Source organism: Melopsittacus undulatus, chromosome 2, assembly GCF_012275295.1.
Source record: "Melopsittacus undulatus isolate bMelUnd1 chromosome 2, bMelUnd1.mat.Z, whole genome shotgun sequence".
Taxonomy (NCBI): Eukaryota; Metazoa; Chordata; class Aves; order Psittaciformes; family Psittaculidae; genus Melopsittacus; species Melopsittacus undulatus.
Genome location: NC_047528.1, coordinates 34,983,394 through 35,001,854, shown reverse-complemented (window position 1 = coordinate 35,001,854; position 18,461 = coordinate 34,983,394). Strand labels below are relative to the sequence as shown.

The 18,461-nt window shown below is 40.0% G+C and overlaps 1 protein-coding gene across 1 annotated transcript; it reads left to right on the top strand.

Moving 5' to 3' along the window:
* Positions 1-1,238: 1,238 nt before the first annotated feature.
* On the top strand, positions 1,239-6,512 carry PCDH20 (protocadherin 20). Its single transcript, XM_034060239.1, has 2 exons — positions 1,239-1,355; positions 2,406-6,512. The coding sequence occupies exons 1-2, from the start codon at positions 1,305-1,307 to the stop codon at positions 5,106-5,108; spliced, it is 2,754 nt and encodes a 917-aa protein (XP_033916130.1). The 5' UTR covers positions 1,239-1,304; the 3' UTR covers positions 5,109-6,512.
* The last annotated feature ends 11,949 nt before the right edge of the window (positions 6,513-18,461 follow it).

Here is an 18,461-nt window from a genome sequence, read left to right as displayed (position 1 = left end):
GATGAAATGCCTGCATGCTGTGCCTGCCATGGAGCATGGAGAAGTTTAAGGTCGTCTTCAGACCATGTGATTTAGACAGTTCAACCTCCTGTACAAACTTTACCTTTGTGAAGGGCAGCACCACTGTGTTTGCCAAACACAGCTGCCTGCCAGAGTCCCAGTACTTGAACTCTCAGCAACAGCCTGGATCCCAACCATTGAACACTTTAAGGCTCAAGACAGACATCATCTCAAATACCATTTGAGATCTTGCAGATGACCAATGTAAAAAACATAGGGAAAGTTGGCCATTCTTTTAATAGTCCAAGTTGTTAAGGAAATGGGCAATTGGTCTTTTGCTACCTAAAGTTTTCTGAGCACTTATAAATTCATGTCCAGCTCTATGTCAATCTTATAGTCTAGCCAATGGCAACTGGAGACTATACAATGAGTGCACATAATTCTCTGCCGCAGAAGACCGTCGGGTTCCTAGCCAGCAGGAAATTGCACTTGCTGCTTTAATTTGGCAGGACACGAACTTTCCATCAACCAAACTCTTGCAAACTCCTCAAAATGTTACTTCCATTTTGTGCAGGCACAAGCTGCTCACTACTTCTCAGCAACGCTCCTTAAACCGAGGCAGCTTTTAATTCTGGCTTTGCCCGCTGACACCCACATTGAGACATCTTTACACAGAAAAAGAAAGAAATTTTATTTAATTATTTTATTATATATATATATTTTTTTTTTTTTAATTAGGTTTTCCTCCATACAGGTCTGTTTCCGGACGGGAGTATCTCTATCCCCTCGTCCCAGTACTTTCAGAGCGCACACGCACACACTCACATACACACACCACACAGACATACCTCCACATGTAGAATCTTTCACACACACTGACACACACGCACTCGCTCCGATGTGGAGGGGCGCTGCGCTCAGCAAAGCGCATCTCTGCCTCTCTGGCTGCCCGCCGAGCTGCCGCAGCCTCAGCGGGCGCCCCGCCGCCCTCCTCGATGTGCCCGTGACTATTGGCCGAACCCCCCCTCTCCAACCCTCCCCTCGGCAGTGGCGGCGACGGCAGCAGCGGCGACGGCAGCGGCGGCGGCAGCAGCAGCCGCTACCCGAGCGGAGGGGGAGTGTCCGGGGAGGTGCGCGCAGCACAGCACAGCCCAGACTAGCCCAGCCCAGCCCGACCCGGCCCGGCCCAGCGCGGCGACAGCGGCGGCAGCGGCGGGGGAATGGGCAGCGGCGGGCAGGAGAGGCGCCGGGTGGGCTGCGGAGCGGCCGTGCTGCTCGGGCGCAGCCGGCGGCAGCGACCGGGCATGGGGTTCCCGGGCGGCCGCGGCAGCCCCACCGCCCGCGGCAGCCTGCAGGTGAGGGCTGGGGCAGCGGGGGGGAGGCGCCGCGTCCTGTCCACCCCGAGAGCGGTTTCGCATGCAGCAGCATCATTGGGAATAAACCAAAGCAACCCAAAACAACCCAGAGCATTCATATACATATTCGTATGTGTATGTTTATTGTGAGTTTTTTTTCCTCTTGGCTCCGATCTCCACAGATCAGAGCAGCCGTGAAAAGTTTATTTTTCATTGCTGCTGTCGACGCGCGTTGTAGCATAGAACAGCGGAAAAGGGAAATGGGTGATTAAAAAGGGGAGAAGGAGGAAATATCCTCCATGGAGACGATGGCAGAAGTTAGTTTCGGGAGCCCCTTTCCGTACGCTAGGGGCTGGCGACGGTTACCAACGCGCGCAACTTCCGTGCAACCTCTCCGCGGCTTCTCTGCTCAGCTCCCGTTCGAGGCCGAGGGACGGGACGGACCATGGCGAGGCACATGTTAGGCGGCGGGGAGAGCTCCGCAGGGACCCCTGTGGTCTGCGTGGTGCCGGCCGTGTCCCCGTTGCACCACAGGGACCCTAGGCACGAGGGAGGAACGGGCTTTGGGACGGGGCGAGGGCAGAGTGCGGGACTCGTTTCCCGTTGCTGCTGTGGAAAGGGAAAGGGGCGAGCAGATGCTTGGTGCTGTGCAAGCACCGGCTTGGGATGTTCTTGCGATGGGGAGGGTAGGTGTTACTTTTAAGAAGGGAGCCGAGCTTGAGGTGGTGTGGGGAGGGAGAAAAGGGAAGATGACCCTTCGGGGCGCAAGTGCTGCTGGTTGGTGGGGAGGCAGGGTGCTCCCGGGCCATCCTTTGCAGTGTGTATTTGCTGTGGGGAATGCAGCTGGTGTTGCCTGGAGGGTACAGATGATGCCCTGGAAGTATCTGCTGTACTGGGGAAAGAAAATGGAGGGGAGAGGGAGGATGGCTTCATGTTGCAGATGCCGCACTCCCTGCTGGCAGTGGCAGTGGATGTGGGCTGCGAGGGGGGGAACTGCCTGCTACTTCTCCTTCTCTAACACCACCTCTTCGCCTGTGCTTCTGTCTTCAGCACTTGATCCTCTTCCTGCTCTTCGTTGGACCTTTCAACTGCTTTGCCAGTTATAGCCGTGCAACCGAGCTCTTCTACAGCCTCAATGAAGGGCTGCCTGCCGGCATACTCATTGGCAGCCTGGCCCGTGACCTGCAGCTCCCAATGGTTAGTGGACAGCACCCTGCAGCCTCCCAGACCCCACTCTCCTTCACCCTGGCTTCCCGTGGTTTTGGGGAACAGTATGTGCAGCTGGACAACCGCTCCGGAGAGCTGCACACCTCAGCCGTGGAGATTGACCGGGAAGCTCTGTGCATGGAGAGCAGTGGGGCCACCATCTTCGGGGCAGTGGCTGGTGCTGCCTCTTCCTCTTCTTTACTCTCATCCGAGTCCTGCCTGCTGCTCCTGGATGTGCTGGTGCTGCCACAGGAGTACTTCCGCCTGGTGAAGGTAAAAATCGCTATCCAGGATGTCAACGACAATGCACCCCACTTCCCTGTGCCCCACATCCGGCTCTCGGTGCCCGAGAATGCACCTGTGAACACCCGCTTGGCTATTGAGCACCCTGCCTTTGACCCTGATGTGGGCACCAACGGTGTCCAAACCTACCGCCTGCGAGATAACTATGGTGTCTTCACCCTGGATGTGGAGGAGAATGAGAGTGGGGAGAGGACTCCCTACCTGATTGTTATGGGGGCTCTAGACAGGGAGACAAGGGAGGAGTATGTCACAGTCATTGTTGCTGAGGATGGGGGTACTCCTCCACTTGTGGGAAGTGCCACCCTCACCATCGACATCAGTGACATCAATGATAACTGCCCCCAGTTCAATGACTCACAGATCAATGTCACCCTTTATGGGAATTCCAGCCTAGGGACACACGTGGCCACTGTTCATGCTGTAGACATGGACCTTGGATCCAATGCCCAGATCTCCTACTCCTACAGCCAGAAGGTCCCTCAGCCATCCAGAGATTTATTCCATCTGAATGAAAGCACAGGAGCAATCATGCTCTCCAGTAAAGTTGACGGGGACACTCCAAGGCTTCACAGGCTAATCATCTTGGGCAACGGTCCTGGTTGTATCCCTGCTGTGATCACAGTGCTTGTAACCATCATCAAAGTCATGATGAGGCCACCTGAAGTTGTCCCTCGTTTCATAGCTAATGAAGCAGAAGGGGTGGTGTACTTAAAGGAATTGGAGCCTGTCAACACACCAATAGCATTTTTTACCATCAAAGACCCTGATGAAAAATACAAAGTCAACTGCTATTTGGATGGTGATGGGCCTTTCAGACTTTCACCATACAAGCCATACAACAATGAATACTTGTTGGAGACCACAAAGCCTTTGGACTATGAGACACAGCAATTGTACGAAGTCTCTGTAGTTGCATGGAACTCAGAAGGATTTCATGTAAACAAAATAATCAAGGTACAGGTTCTAGATGACAATGACAACTCACCAGTTTTCTCTGAACAGCTGATAGAATTATCCATTGAGGAGAACAATGTTCCCAATGCTTTCTTGACCAAACTACATGCTACTGATGCTGACAGTGGAGAAAGAGGGCAGGTGTCCTATTTCTTAGGTCCTGATGCCCCTTCCTATTTTTCTTTAGATAAAACCACAGGAGTTCTTACAGTTTCCACTCAGCTGGACAGAGAAGAAAAAGAGAAATACAGATACACTGTCAAAGCAGTAGATTCTGGGTTCCCTCCAAGAGAATCAATAGCAACTGTCACCATCACTGTATTGGATAAAAATGATAATAGTCCAAGATTTATCAATAAGGATTTCAGCTTTTTCGTGCCAGAAAACTTTCCAGGTTTTGGTGAAATTGGAGTTATAAGTGTCACGGATGCTGATGCAGGGCAAAATGGATGGGTTGCTCTTTCAGTTCTGAATGGAAGTGATATTTTTGTCATAGATACTGGAAAGGGAGTTCTGAGAGCTAAAGTCTCCCTGGACAGGGAACAACAAAGCTCCTATGTTCTGTGGATTGAAGCAGTCGATGGCGGTGATCCTGCCTTGTCTTCTACAGCCAAAATAACTATCCTTCTTCTGGACATAAATGACAATCCCCCTTTGGTATTGTTTCCTCAATCTAATATGTCTTATTTGCTGGTCCTTCCTTCTACACTTCCTGGCTCTCCCATCACTGAGGTCTATGCTGTCGATAAGGACACTGGCATGAATGCAGTCATAGCTTACAGCATCATAGGAAGAAGAGGCCCTCGACCAGAGTCATTTAGGATTGACCCTAAAACTGGTAATATTACCTTGGAAGAGTCACTGATGCAAAATGACTATGGTCTCTATCGGCTGCTTGTAAAAGTTAGTGATCATGGCTATCCAGAACCTCTTCATTCCACTGTCATGGTGAACCTTTTCGTCAATGACACTGTTAGCAATGAGAGCTACATTGAAAGTTTGTTAAGAAGGGAACCTGATATCAGTATAGAAGAAAAGCAGCCTCAAATATCCATAGAGCCTACACATAAAAAAATGGAGTCAACATCCTGCATGCCTACCCTGGTAGCTCTGTCAATAATAAGCTTGGGTTCAATCGCTTTAGTAACAGGGATGGGCATTTACATCTGCCTAAGAAAAGGGAACAAACATCACAGAGCAGATGACAACCTGGAAGTACAAATCCCACTAAATGGAAGAATTAACCTGCCCATGTTGGAAAAGAAACCAATGGAGATTTCTAATATTTGACATTTCTTTGTGGATAAATCAACCATCTTGGACAAGGAAGAACCTTGAACAACTCTGAATCACCTAGCTGTGGGTCTTATTGACAGATGTTGCAACGAGAGACTGCTAATTTATAACTTAATGATATTATAATTGTAAATAGCTGTTTACAGTTTTTTAAATTCAAATTCAGTGTACAGCTTTTCTATGAAACCTTAGTAACTAACAGCTAGCACCCTGTCTATAAATACATGGACATCATTTGCAGCTTTCATAAATTAGTAAAAGCAGTGATTATAAAAAAGGGAAGGTAAGAGAATTCCTTAAACTCAAGTTTTGAAAGTCTTTTTATCCACAAGAGGGCATCAGATACTCCAGAGCGGGGAGCTGTTCGAGGTACTGGCCATGAGATAAACAGAGTATATTTTCAATATATTGGTTTTAATATAAAGTACACATTGGCATACAGATGAAAAAAAAAAGTCTGTCCCAATGTATGTATAATTAAAAGAATAAAGATGCACTAGTAATAGTAATAATAAAGAATAAAAGAAGTAACAATAAAGGATAAAAATGCACTAGTAATGAAAAAAAATAAAACTGAATGTTTATTACCTCACAAGTAAAGCTTATAAAGTAGGATAGAAAAGGCATTAACAAGAAGTGCAATTTCTGTTGAGCAAGAATGCAAGCTATTGTAATGAAAATCTGAACTGCTGTGACATATCATCTTTCATTTGCTTCAAATTTCACCCACATTATCATTTGCTCTAGCAATCTGCTGGTCGTTTTTATGGAAAAATTATATTTAATATTTCCTACAGCAAATAATGACAGAACGCCATGCTCATCCTCATAAACATGCCAGATGCAAGGAAGCAAGGGAATGGCTAAATCTTTAGTTGTCACAGAAGTGGTGATATTCTTTGTACTTTGAGCAATCTGTCAGTAGTACTCCATCAGTTTGGTTGTGTAATATTTTTTTCATGTGATACTTCTGAATCTGATCTACCAGATGAAAACAAAAATTGCTTCATATACTAAGGAATTATAGGACTTAGTTTATTCTGACTGTTGCTTCTTTCTAGATTGCTATTTCATGTGAGAGATTTTGTTTTCTGACTTTTGGCAACCATTCCTGGCTCCTCTTCATTGGCTTTGATTTTGGATTAGATCCAAAATCTAACTTGTAAGACTGGTAGCATATTTTCTTGATAATTTATTCTTTGCTGTATCCTCTGTAACAAAGCAGCAAGTTTATTGGTGATGTGTCACTTTCACTCCATTTTAAGAGCTGAGAACTATCTTTTGTATGATGATTATATCAAATTTCTCTGTGTGAACAAGATAAATTAGTGTTATGCTTAAAACTGATTATTTTGATTTCTGGCATCATATGTCTGTAATGTACCAAAAGTGTTTATATGTCTGCAAATTAAAGCTATATATTTTCATAATAACTTATTCTCTGCCTCTCTCCTAGAATTTTAAGTATAAAAATAATATTATTTTAGTTATAAGAAATGCATATTTTGCAAATGCTTCAGTGATGGCTATCTTGTCTGACATGTCATAATACTTCCCCGAATTAGTATGCTTCAAAATCATTAATGAGAATTTATGTGCCTCTTGAAATTACTGGCAAAGACGATTGTATTTTAGCAGATGTAGGTGGGTCAGCAGCTGATACCTGTTTTAAAAGTAGGGAATGCAATCTGAGGCAGGTTTTGATTTTTCTCTCTGTGACTCACACATTACTTCACTTTGAGCCTATTGAAATGTTAAAGCTTCATATCGATATTGGTTCTGCTTAGCCTAAGTAACAGTATTAGCATAATGCCCAGATTTTGCCATTCTACCTATAAGAAATAGCTATTTTTTCACATTAGAGTATTTTGTTTATGCACAGTTTGACAGCTGTGTTTCATGAAAAATTAATTCAGCCTGTCAGAGGTTTTTGGCTAATCACCTTTTAAGATTTATTTTCATATTATTAAAATGCAAAAATGGTATGAATGCCTGAAATGCATTTGTCACAAAGAGACACTGTTTATTATCTCTGAAGAAAGAGCACATTAATTCTTCAGAAGTGGCTTCAGTATTACAGATGGTCTGTATTGCAGTGGTTGTGAAGCCAGATCCTCTGCATTTTTTAATTCAGTAAGGAAGCAAGGTAACTGAAAGACAGGATTCTTTTATTGCTTTCAGTTGAATTAGGTGTCTAATATCTTCTTAAGACAATTTAAACAGGAGCAATACAATACAATAAAACCATGAACCTGATCCTTCAGTGTGTGTTCATGTGACACTGGTCAGATATTTTTATTCAGGTTTGATAAATACATAGTATTGAACCTGTTTGATTAAGTTTACTGAGTTTAAATGTGCTGTTGCTGTGGGGGTTTTTTTGTTTTTTTTTTTTGTTGGTGTAGTTCAAGCACATTTCCTAATGTGTAATAGAATATAATGGTAAGAGCCTGTTAAAATGAAAGGACTGCTTGTGAAGCATTTTGCTCTTACAATTTTCTACACATTTAAAGAAAATTAGCTTGAAATCACACCTTCAGCCATACCAGCACCACTGCTTGTGAAAAATGCTTTACCCTGAATAATACTTCTCAGAGTAGTAGTACATTTTTGCCTTTCTGTGGGTAGCCTTTGGGTAGGTAATGCAACTGAATTGGCAAAATATGCGGACTGAGTTGGGTTTGTCTTAAAAAAACCTCCATATTTTGTATTACTTAAAAAACATACAGCTGGTATCAGCAAGTAGTAAAAAAGTAACCAAAAGGAAAAGCCCAACAATAAAAATCAATAAACCCAGGAATCTTGAATTCATAGAACCTGGGAAATTCTTCTAAAAAAAAATGTTCTTTCTCAGTGGAAAAATGCTTGGTGCTGGCTGTATAGTAAACAGTTCTGTGACACTGCTGTTTCCAGAGTTTCCCATACTGAAACCCCTTTCATGTGAAAACACATTTTTAATGAGTATAACTAAAATAAATTAGACTCAAATATAAAAGGCCTATTTTATTACCACCTTGTGCAATGCACTTGCCAAAATGTATGCAAATCTTGTTGACACTGGTAGTTGAGCTGGCACAAAAATAAATGTCTCATTCATTTACAGTATCCATTGAACAACCTTAGAATAAGTGGGTGCTATTTGTTGACTTTTATGACAAATGAGATTGTCCTAAGCTTTGTATTGCCAAAGCCTCCTAAACTTGCATTGCAAACACTTTTTCATCAGGATTAACAATTTAAAAAATAAAAGACAAGAAATGGGCAGTGAGCCCAGTGGCAGTGGACAAAGAAACTCAGCTCAGTCTTCTATTTCATTTTATTCTTTTTAAAGGAACTCTCTGAAGTTACTGTTTTGATGCAAAATTAACACTGGGCTGAATATCAATAAAGGATGAGATGTGAAAGTGTGGAGGGGGAATTAGAGCACATTGCTTTTTCTTATGTCAGAACTCAGAAAACAAATCATCTTGTGGCCTTTTAAGTCAATTTTTAGTGACAATGTCCAAATATGCAACTGTGCCAGAGTCCCCTGAGGAAAATGTAAAAAGCTCCCGCTATCTTAATAGGATGTCCAATGAGAGGTACAGCATTAGGGCAGAATTTGGCCTTCCTGAAAGCAGTAACAAACCCGTTTGCTGACTAGGGTTTCATTGTAAGTTTTCTGCCCAGCTGCTATTTCGGGAAAGTTTCATTAAAATAAACATGTGACGAAGATGGGTAGTCCTCTAAATGACTAGCATTTCACTTCCTGGTTCAAAGGAATGAACGCTCAGGGAGCAGTGGCCTGCATCACAAAAATACCTAGCAGTTTGGCATGCATGGAGATACACACCACCTCTGACACAAATCATCAACCAAATATGCAATGTTACTTTTCATAGTTCACATGTATTATCAGAGCCATGCAGGAAGCTGACTGCCACTTTCCCTATACTGTTCTTGTCACCGTCTTCTCACAGCCATTAGTTTCTATGTATGTTCCTTCTCACTCATGTAACTATCAAGGAAAAAACAAAGCGAAACAATTAATTATGCAATACTAGCCAGCTAAAATACAAAACTTTGATTTAGTTCTTTCAGAGCTGTGTTTGAGGAGCTAAGCACTTTTGTCTTCCTTACCAAAACAGTTTAAGGGAGATGTCTAGTGAAATTTTAAGTGGATATAAAGATAATTCAGCACCCGTACTTCCTATAGAGTCCTATACATTTTATATGCATAGCAGTTACTCAGACAGATAATAGTTGCAGGAATTAGTTTTATGCTTTATTTTAGTAGCATGGGAAATGTTCTGAGTAAACTATCAGAAAGTTCTAACTTACAGGTTCCTAACGTTGCTCAGAGTTACAAAGCTTCAACTGATTTGAAAACTGTCATAATTTACAGTTTTCTGAGTTAAAGCATGCGCAAAAATACCTGTGCAGGCAACTGTTGCTATTTCCTTTTCAGTCTTTATACCAGACTGAACCATCAGATAAGATAAAACTGCCATCTGCATTTGGAGATGGAGGGATTTAAACATTTTGGCTCACAAAGAAATGTAAACAGTGCTGTTTTTTCATGTTATGGACAAGAAAAATACTTTCATTCTTATCACAACAGATTTATAGGCTGCATACTCTTTCTAACATGCTGTATATGAATGTTTTAGTGCTTTCTGCTACATTTGCATTCCAGTTTCATCAGGGCATGAATTTCAAAGGCTAGATTTCAACTCCTAAATATTTCTGATGACAGAGTGCTTTGAGCAGGTGGTGAGAAAACATCATTCTGAATGAAGAAATATTGACTCAGTTACAATGCATTCAGTCATTCATTCCACTGCTTGTGAAAACAAATATACCCTTAAGTGTTTAAGTTGCAGGTTTCCATCTTGCTAGCTATGCTGCTGGTAAGTAGTAAGCATTTCACTGAAATAAAGTATATGGGATCATTTAAACAGTGTTTGAATTGAGAGGACTTGCATTTTAAACATGAAGTTGGATGCTATTCTCTCCCAGCAGCCCTAGTAATGTCAATTCAATCTTCTAACTATTTTGGGGTTTTTCCCATCTACAAAGTTTTGGTTAAATATTAATCTTCAGAGCAAGTCAGTGAAGTGAGAACTCTTACCTCTTTATGCAGAACAGAGTGGCAGCTTGATTTCTCTGCCTGTATATCAGCATCTAGTGCTGCTTGAGATGCCTTAAGGTATCCCACCTGGCCTCCAGCTGCAAGTCTGGAAGAGTGCAGGCTTTCCATCAATGAACCATTGTGTGTGCCAGTCTAGTGTAGATGCTTTGTATATTTTAGGAGGGATTCACTAAACAAGCATGTGTGTTACAGACAGTCTTTGGTAAGATTCAGCTCTATACTTATACATCAATGTTGAAATGTCTACATAAAAATATAAATCAATGAGCTAGGTATCTGATTCCCTTACAGTCTGTGAGTCTTATCAACACAGACAGTAGGACTTTGCTCTACAGTAGGCATTCAGGGCAAAGTTTAGCTGCTTTGAAAATTAATATCAAGTGCTATCCAGAATGCCCTTGAGTGTCTCAAACTTTTGCATAGGGCTGTCAGAAAGACTGGTACCTTTCTAGAGTAGTAGCTAGATGCCAAGAGTGCAACGCTGCATCTAAAATAGCATGACAAAACTAAGGATTGGCATGCAATCCCACTGGTAGCAACATATCAACTGTACAAACCTCTTCGCTCCACTGAGTAGAGCTTGAGAGACCATAATCGAAACATAACGCATATATCATGCAGAGACATCCTTAATATCAGAGCCAAAGCATACCTACAAGTCTAAAATGGAACAATTATCATACCTACTTGATAAGCTCTGAAACCTAAATTAATCCCATTTTATTTTAGTGATTTAGTGAAGCCATCTGTACCCCTACTGTGAGCAAAGAGACAAAATACCTTTTCTTGCAGGCAATTCAGATGTTTGGTAAGCACTAGAGTTGTTAACTTTTCTCCTCTAAGTTTACAGGTAACTCAGGGTAACTAAGATTTCACTTTGTGTTTCAATAGAAGATAAATTTAGGCCATGAAGTGAACTACAGATCATGGTGCTATGCATTACCACTAGCATTATAATGCATGGAATTAAATTGCTGTCTTATGAAGAACCAGAACAGTCAGTGCAGTTGCAGTCAGTGCAGGTGCCTAGAGCTCACATGACTTTTAAGCTATCTTTCAAACACTTTCTTATAGGATGCAGAGCTCCTTCCATTTAGGTTTCACTGTCCAAAGGTTCTCAAGGCTTTATCTTTTTTTACTTTTTTTTCTTTCTTCTTGTTATTGTTTTGGTTTTGTTTCAAAGTATTGCATGCAAGTCTCTTATAGAACACAATAAAAGAAGATGTAACTTTGATTAATATAATGGCAGAGCACTCACTGAGGAGGTGAGAAAATTTGAGTATCTTTCAGTGTTTTCAATTGTTTATTTGGAGGGGAATGCTAAAAGCATCTTCTGGTAGACTTCTGGAAACTGAGCTATTGTGTTTAATACAAAGACTCAAATGCCAAAATCTTCTGAGGTTGAGGAGACAGAATCATGCAAGTCTACTAGAGGAGCATACCAGGAAAGTGGAGATACTTGGCCTTGAAATGGTGCTCCAAGTACATTCCAAACTTCTCTTCAAACAGTCATTGAGGGGAGGAGAAAACCAGGGAAATAACAATCCTGTGCACTTCCCCTCCCCCCCCCCCATTGAGCAGCTTGGGTATTTAAAAAAATAGTAATAAAAATTTAAAACTTTTAAAGAGTTACCTCAGATCTTTTTCAGAGGTATTAGTCTCATAATTCAGACTAATTTCAACCCTATTCTCTTTATTCATGCTGTAATCCACTTAAAGTAACAGTCTCAAGACAGTTCGTGGTGGAAACTAGTCTTCCTCTGCCTAAGGCTATATTTTCTGAGGAATGTATTTACAAAGGGTCTGCTGGCAATTGCAGTACAAAGCAGAACTCCTTCTCAAGATACGTTTCAGTTCAGGACAGACTGAAGTAAAGAGCAAAAGACAGAAAGAAGAAATAAATGCAGTCAAAATAAAAGGGTCTTTACAAAGATTGTATGTGAGAAAAAAAAAGTGGTCAGAAACAATATAAAAAGTTTTCTGATCTACAGGATTTACTGTGTATTGTCAGCAGGGTTAATAGTCCCCTTTCAGCAATACCTCATCCCTTTTCTTAACCTGTAAGGATGACAGCTTGTTGCAGAACACTGGGATTTCCTGACACAAAGTACTAACACAAAATACATTAAAAACTGATTCTCATTGTCAGCAGGTCACAGTTGTACAGAGAAAAAAAAGGCTTTAGGTAGGGTATCTTTAAAGTGTCTATTTCATTATGATAACAGCATTCTCTTTTCATGGTTATTTTTTGTAGTGTTGTTATGTTGGGTGAATTCATTTTCGCTAACTCATGACAAAAAGATCTTGCTAGAAACATTTGCATCTTCTCAGCCAAAATAAAAGATGATATAGTGACATAATATTTCTAGTGAACGCTGTTAATGAAAATAAGATCCTTTTTTTGTGACAACACACAAATAGCAGACATGCTTCTGTGCTCATAAAATGCATAATGATAACATAACCTTTCTTTTCATCTTTATAAACAGAATAAACATTTCATTATAGTAGGAAGAAGAGGGTTCTGATATACCACTTTGTTGATACAGTGTAGATCCTGTAGATGTTTTTTATTAAAATATATTCAAATGGATGCTTTGCATATCTATCTAACAGGCATTTAAATGTTTTGAGGGTGTCTTTTTCTTTAAAAGTCATAAGAGAAGAGCAAAAGTAAAACAGTTGTATTGGTATTCCTTTTTGTTTATTTTGGTTTACAAAGCTAAGTTTAGCTGAATTGAAAACACAAAAATGCTCATCTTTAACAAGCTTTTCCTTGAATTTTAATTTAATTTTCAGAAACATCACATATAAGGTTATGCACCTGAATGCTAGATATGTGAATATCTGAAAAGCAATAAAGGAAGCAAGCATGCAAGGAAAAGAAATGTTTTGGAGTATAATTCAATCTCATAAATTCAACATAACATAACTAAGTATTAAGCTCCTCAAGGATGTTTTTCAGTATGCTTAGATACAATGAAAACAATTTACTACCTTCATCTGCATGTACTTAGAACAGATCCTGAGTCTTTGCTGCAGACCTTCAGGAGGTAGGCAGCCTCATCTCTCAATAATTTAAATACCATTTAAAAGTGTTCAAGTGTTCATGTTAAACTAAAGTTTAATATGCAAAACTTGAACTAGCCAACACTGTCCATCCTCATTAAAGCTGCTCTGAAGACCTACAAGTATGATGGAAAAGCTGCTGGAGAGGGGACGCTTCACCAGGGACTGTAGCAATAGCACAAGGGCTAATGGGTTCAAACCAAAACAGGGAAGTTACATATAAGGAAGGAGTTCTTTACTGTGAGGGTGGTGAGGTACTGGAATGGGTTGCCCAAAGAAGTGGTAAATGCTCCATCTCTGGCAGTGTTTAAGGCCAGCTTGGACAGAGACTTGGGCAGCATGGTCTAGTGTGAGATATCCCTGCCCATGGCAGGGGGGTCAGAACTAAATGATCTTACGATCTTTCCCAACCCAAACCAGTATGTGATTCCATGATTCTAAGACATCAGAAAAGGTATGTTGGAGGGTCAGACTATTTTTGTTAACTGTAAATGATGTTTTCTATTACATTTGATATTGAAACTGAATCTTTCAACTTCTATCCAACAGCAACCTTATTTGACAGAATGCATTGGACAAGTACCTTTATCAACAGAATTATGATCACTTACAAAATGTCAGAACAAAATGTCCAAGATTTTTTTTTGTTTGTTTGTTTTGGTTTGGTTTTGTTTTGTTTGGTGTTTTTTTCCCCCAAAAAATTTAGCTTTTGAAGTAAAAAAGTTATGTTATTAAAAAGCAATACTTTTTTTTGTCTGTTATTATCATCAATGATTCAACATCACAGAGGCATTGCAAAGCATTCAGAGATTAGTCTCATATTATTTTTTTTGTAGTCTTTGGTAGTATACAGTGTTTTTCCAAATACACTTTTAAATTCTGCCTTGAAAGTTAATGAAATTAAAAACTACTGGAGGCAGAGATTTAATTTCTAGCAGCACCCAGAAATGCCAAATCATGAGTGATTCCAGTTCAGATTCATGCAACCTAAACTTCAGGCATCTGTATAAACAAGTGAGGATTATGCACACCTAAGACTTCTTCTATAATCAAGGCAACTCTAGAAGCTGCCTATTGGGAATGTAGGTGGTATATGACAGTGCCTGCATTGCTCCCAATTTACTCTACAAAGTTATTACAGCAGAGTCCCTGCAAGGGTACCTCAGTTGAATATCTCAGATTAAATGGAATGAAACTAGATTACGTACTAGAACAAGAGACAGACAAGTATTGTATTTTTGTTTTCCAATTACAGTGGATGGGAAAGTTAGTGTTATGCCTGAAGTGTTATGCCCTACAAAACCTCTATACACATTGAGATAACTTCTTTTTCTGAGTATGGAAGGTTTCATGTGTGTTTGGTTTTTACTTTAATCTTTGTTAGAATGGAAGTAAATTTCTTTGAAGTGATGGGGACAGCTGCATTTGATAGAACTGACACATTTTTTGCTGCGTCAGTTGCAGTTTGTAAAAATGAAAACTTACAAGTCTTAAAAAGAATGAAATACAGCAGACATAGAGGCAATGAACAGTCTCTTTCCTACTCTGTCTTCCTCAGTCTGGAGGTGATAGATTGCAGGGTGCTGAGTATGCAATTCTTTGACAGAAGTTGTACGTGTGTTAGAAACGCTATGATGGAATGACAAAACAGGTATGTCAAAATATGCAGAAGGGGAGTGAAAAAAATTCCTTCTAGCCTAACAAAAAATGCAAAGATTCCTGGTAAGATTTTGAACTGTTGCATGGGTCAAATAGCTGGAGCAGAACAGCTTATAGCATCATTACCTTTTCAGCAAATATCAGAAAGCCATAGGTAATATTAGTTGAGCCCTTTTACTTTGAAGGTAAAGACCATATAGAAATAATATAATTGAATTCAGGGTACTTTTGAATTGAGTGTTCTACAGGATGACCTGGGTGAAAAAAACAATTTGATATATGAAATCTGTCTTTGTAAGACATGCAATTTTTACAGACAGTTTTCAGATAATGATTGACAATAAGCTACAGTAAAATTGAAAACATTTACACAGTGTTATGGGGTTTTGGTCACTTTCAATCAACTTTAAGGAACTAAAAAATAAAAAGACTAGCATAGTAAACAATTTGAACTCTCTGAAATGCACTGAAGACAATAAACAGAAGTTGTCCTGGGTTCAGCAGTAGCAGTAATTTTTTCTCCTCCTTGGTAGCTGGTGCAGTGCTGTGTTTTGACTTTCAGGCTGGGAACGGTGCTGATAGCAAGTATGTTTTGAGTTACTGCTCAAATGTTTGGTTTGTCCAGTGACTTTCTGAGCCTCATGCTCTGCCAGGGAGGAGGGAAGGCCTGGAGGAAGCAGAGACAGGACACCTAACCCAGGCTAGCGAAAGAAATATTACATACCATAGCACGTCATACCCAGGATTTAACGGAGAGTTACCTGGAAGAGCTAGGACTCGGGGGGTTGAAGGAGGTATCAGTCAGTGCTCGGTCAGGCAGAGCGGGGTGAGTTATCAGTCGGCAGGTGGTGAGGTGTTGTATTCTCTTCACTTGTTATTTCCTCTATCATTATTTTTATTGGTGGTAGCAGTAATTATTTGTGTTATGCCTTAGTTATTAAACTGTTCTTATCTCAACCCATGGGGGCTGCATTCTTTGGATTCTCCTTCCTAACTCTCCAGGAGTTGGGGGACCAAGGTGGGGAGTGAGTGCACGAGCTGTGCGGCTTGGTTTAAAGCACAACAGAAGTATAAGACCCCTTTGAGCACATCCTCTGAGGGTCAAACACAAATAATGTATTAGAAACACTAATATGCATTAGGTTATATTTCATTGAAATTTGGACACATGAATACAAGATGCTTTTAAGAAGTCATTAATGATTTTTATTGAACTAGATACCATCCCCATAAATAAATGTAAAAAAGAAAGAAAATAAACTTGTGAAAGAATGCTAATAAATTAGATGTAGCTAAGAATAATTAAGGAGGTAATATGCTAGTAAAGAATAAGGAGTATCAACAGAAATTAGAATAGACAAGGTACCAAAATCATTTAGGAGAATAAGTGTCAGTAAAATGAGGCAGGAAAAGAGAAAACAGGAGGGTTTTAAGAATTCATGTGTAAGTAAAAAGAAAAAAAAGTCCAAAAATTATACACCCAAATGCATGTGGATTTTCTTTTCCTCTAGGTTATAAGACTGCCACCTATGAATGTCGTCTTAATTCCAGGTGTTTTGTATAACAGTTCCTTGATGTGTTCAGCCTCCTTTGATTTCTCAGAAAGTATTCTATTTCTTTGATACATAATGCCATGGTCTCTCATAATTTGTTAATCAGATCTTTGTGATATCTTCCAGGTAATAAAGTAGCTGAAGATCAAAAGATAAATATGGGCTGTTACTGAAAGAGCTGACAAATGCTTAACAGCTGAAATTTTCAGGAGAGAAGTCATTAACAAATGGGAGTATGAACACTGGCACAAGTGAGACAAAGTACCTAGAATAGAATAAGGAGGTTCTTGTATGAATTAAATCCATTCTTATTAATGAAGGACAATGAATAAAACTGCAGTAGGCCATGACATCAAAACAAAGCATCCAAGGCCATCAGCTCTGAACAATCTGGTCTAGTGGAAGGTGTCCCTGCCCATGCAAGGGAGATTGGAACTAGATGATTTTTAAGGTCTCTTCCAACTCAAACCATTCTATGATTCTATGAATCTATGAATTAAAAAATAATACATTCATGAAAGTAGAAAAGATCCTGTGAAAAACTTATCTTGTACAGCAAACCTGGATTTACTCCTTGATTAAAATACAAATTTGTAAATTATGATGTAACAGTCAAACTCATGTAAGATATTTGACTTGAAACCAGATTATAGGCTTCAAAATTTATCATTATGTGATTTCAATAAAGCAATTTTAATAATTTCTCAAGTTAATGGAGTTAGTACCCCTTAATGACAGATGGCATGCAAAAACCCTTCAGTGGGAAAATATCGTGTAACGAAGGTTTTTAGAGGTTCTGCAGATAGAAGTTTTAACTTAAATTGAAGCTGAGACATCTTCACTAAAAGTATGACTTGGGATGACATAGAAAAAGAATCAAGGATATGGTCTGTTATAAAAGTGTAAAATAATGTTTGCCCATAATCATTCTCCATACCCAGAAGTAGAGAATTAAACTGAACATGAATAATTTAGTATAATTTTGTGCCTTATTGAAGTTTTGAGTTTTTTTTTAAAGCAAAGTAACTTCTTTCTGTCTCCTCTCACCCTGCAGCAATTAACAAGTGGAAAGTACAGCATAGGGGTATAGTGAGCATTAATGTTTATGCATGTTTAGGTGCACATACATATGCATATGTGTGACGCATGTGAAAACTATATCGCATGAATCCTAAACTGGAAACGTGCATTTCTACTCTGCATTTCAGTATTAGTTTGTACAATCTTACTCTGATCTCTGTGAAAGCCTTGTGTCCTGTACCACCGAGTGTCCTAATTTCATTACTTTTCCTGAACAGTTTGGCCATGTAGTTTCATCTACATTGGTTAAGATGAAGGAAACCACTCTTTCAAATTCAAAACAGAGGCCTTCAAGGACCCCATACAGAGTAGGGAAGACCAGCGCAAGCAAGGATTCTTGTTGATCATTCAGGTAGAAGCACCCTGTAAGGGCTCCCCTTTCTTAACAATGTAGGTGAGGTAAACTATTGTATTACATAGACAATTGAGGCAGGATGGGTTGGAAATAAATTTCTACTCAGCTGTATCTAATTGGACATTTGATAGCACTGAAAAGTCCAGTCAGATCTTAATACTCACTAATTAGTGGGCAGATGACTGCAGTAAAAGGGACATTAAATGTAGGAGCTCATGCAGTACTGTATAGCTGTGACATGGCCTGATTGCAACTAAGTGCAATATTTAGGTATTGTACTTCTGAGACATTCAATCCTCCCACAAACAGTACTGTCAGCAGTTATATACTGGCCTTATCATTGTCCTTTTAGCAGCTTTGAAATAATTTTATAATCCTCAGAAGTTTCAAATTAAATAAGTGACTGCAGTTATTCAATAAAATCATGCTCCTACTCACCTCATGTTACCCACAACAGATAAATCACTGTTTTAAATTGACACCAAATGTAGCTAAGTCAT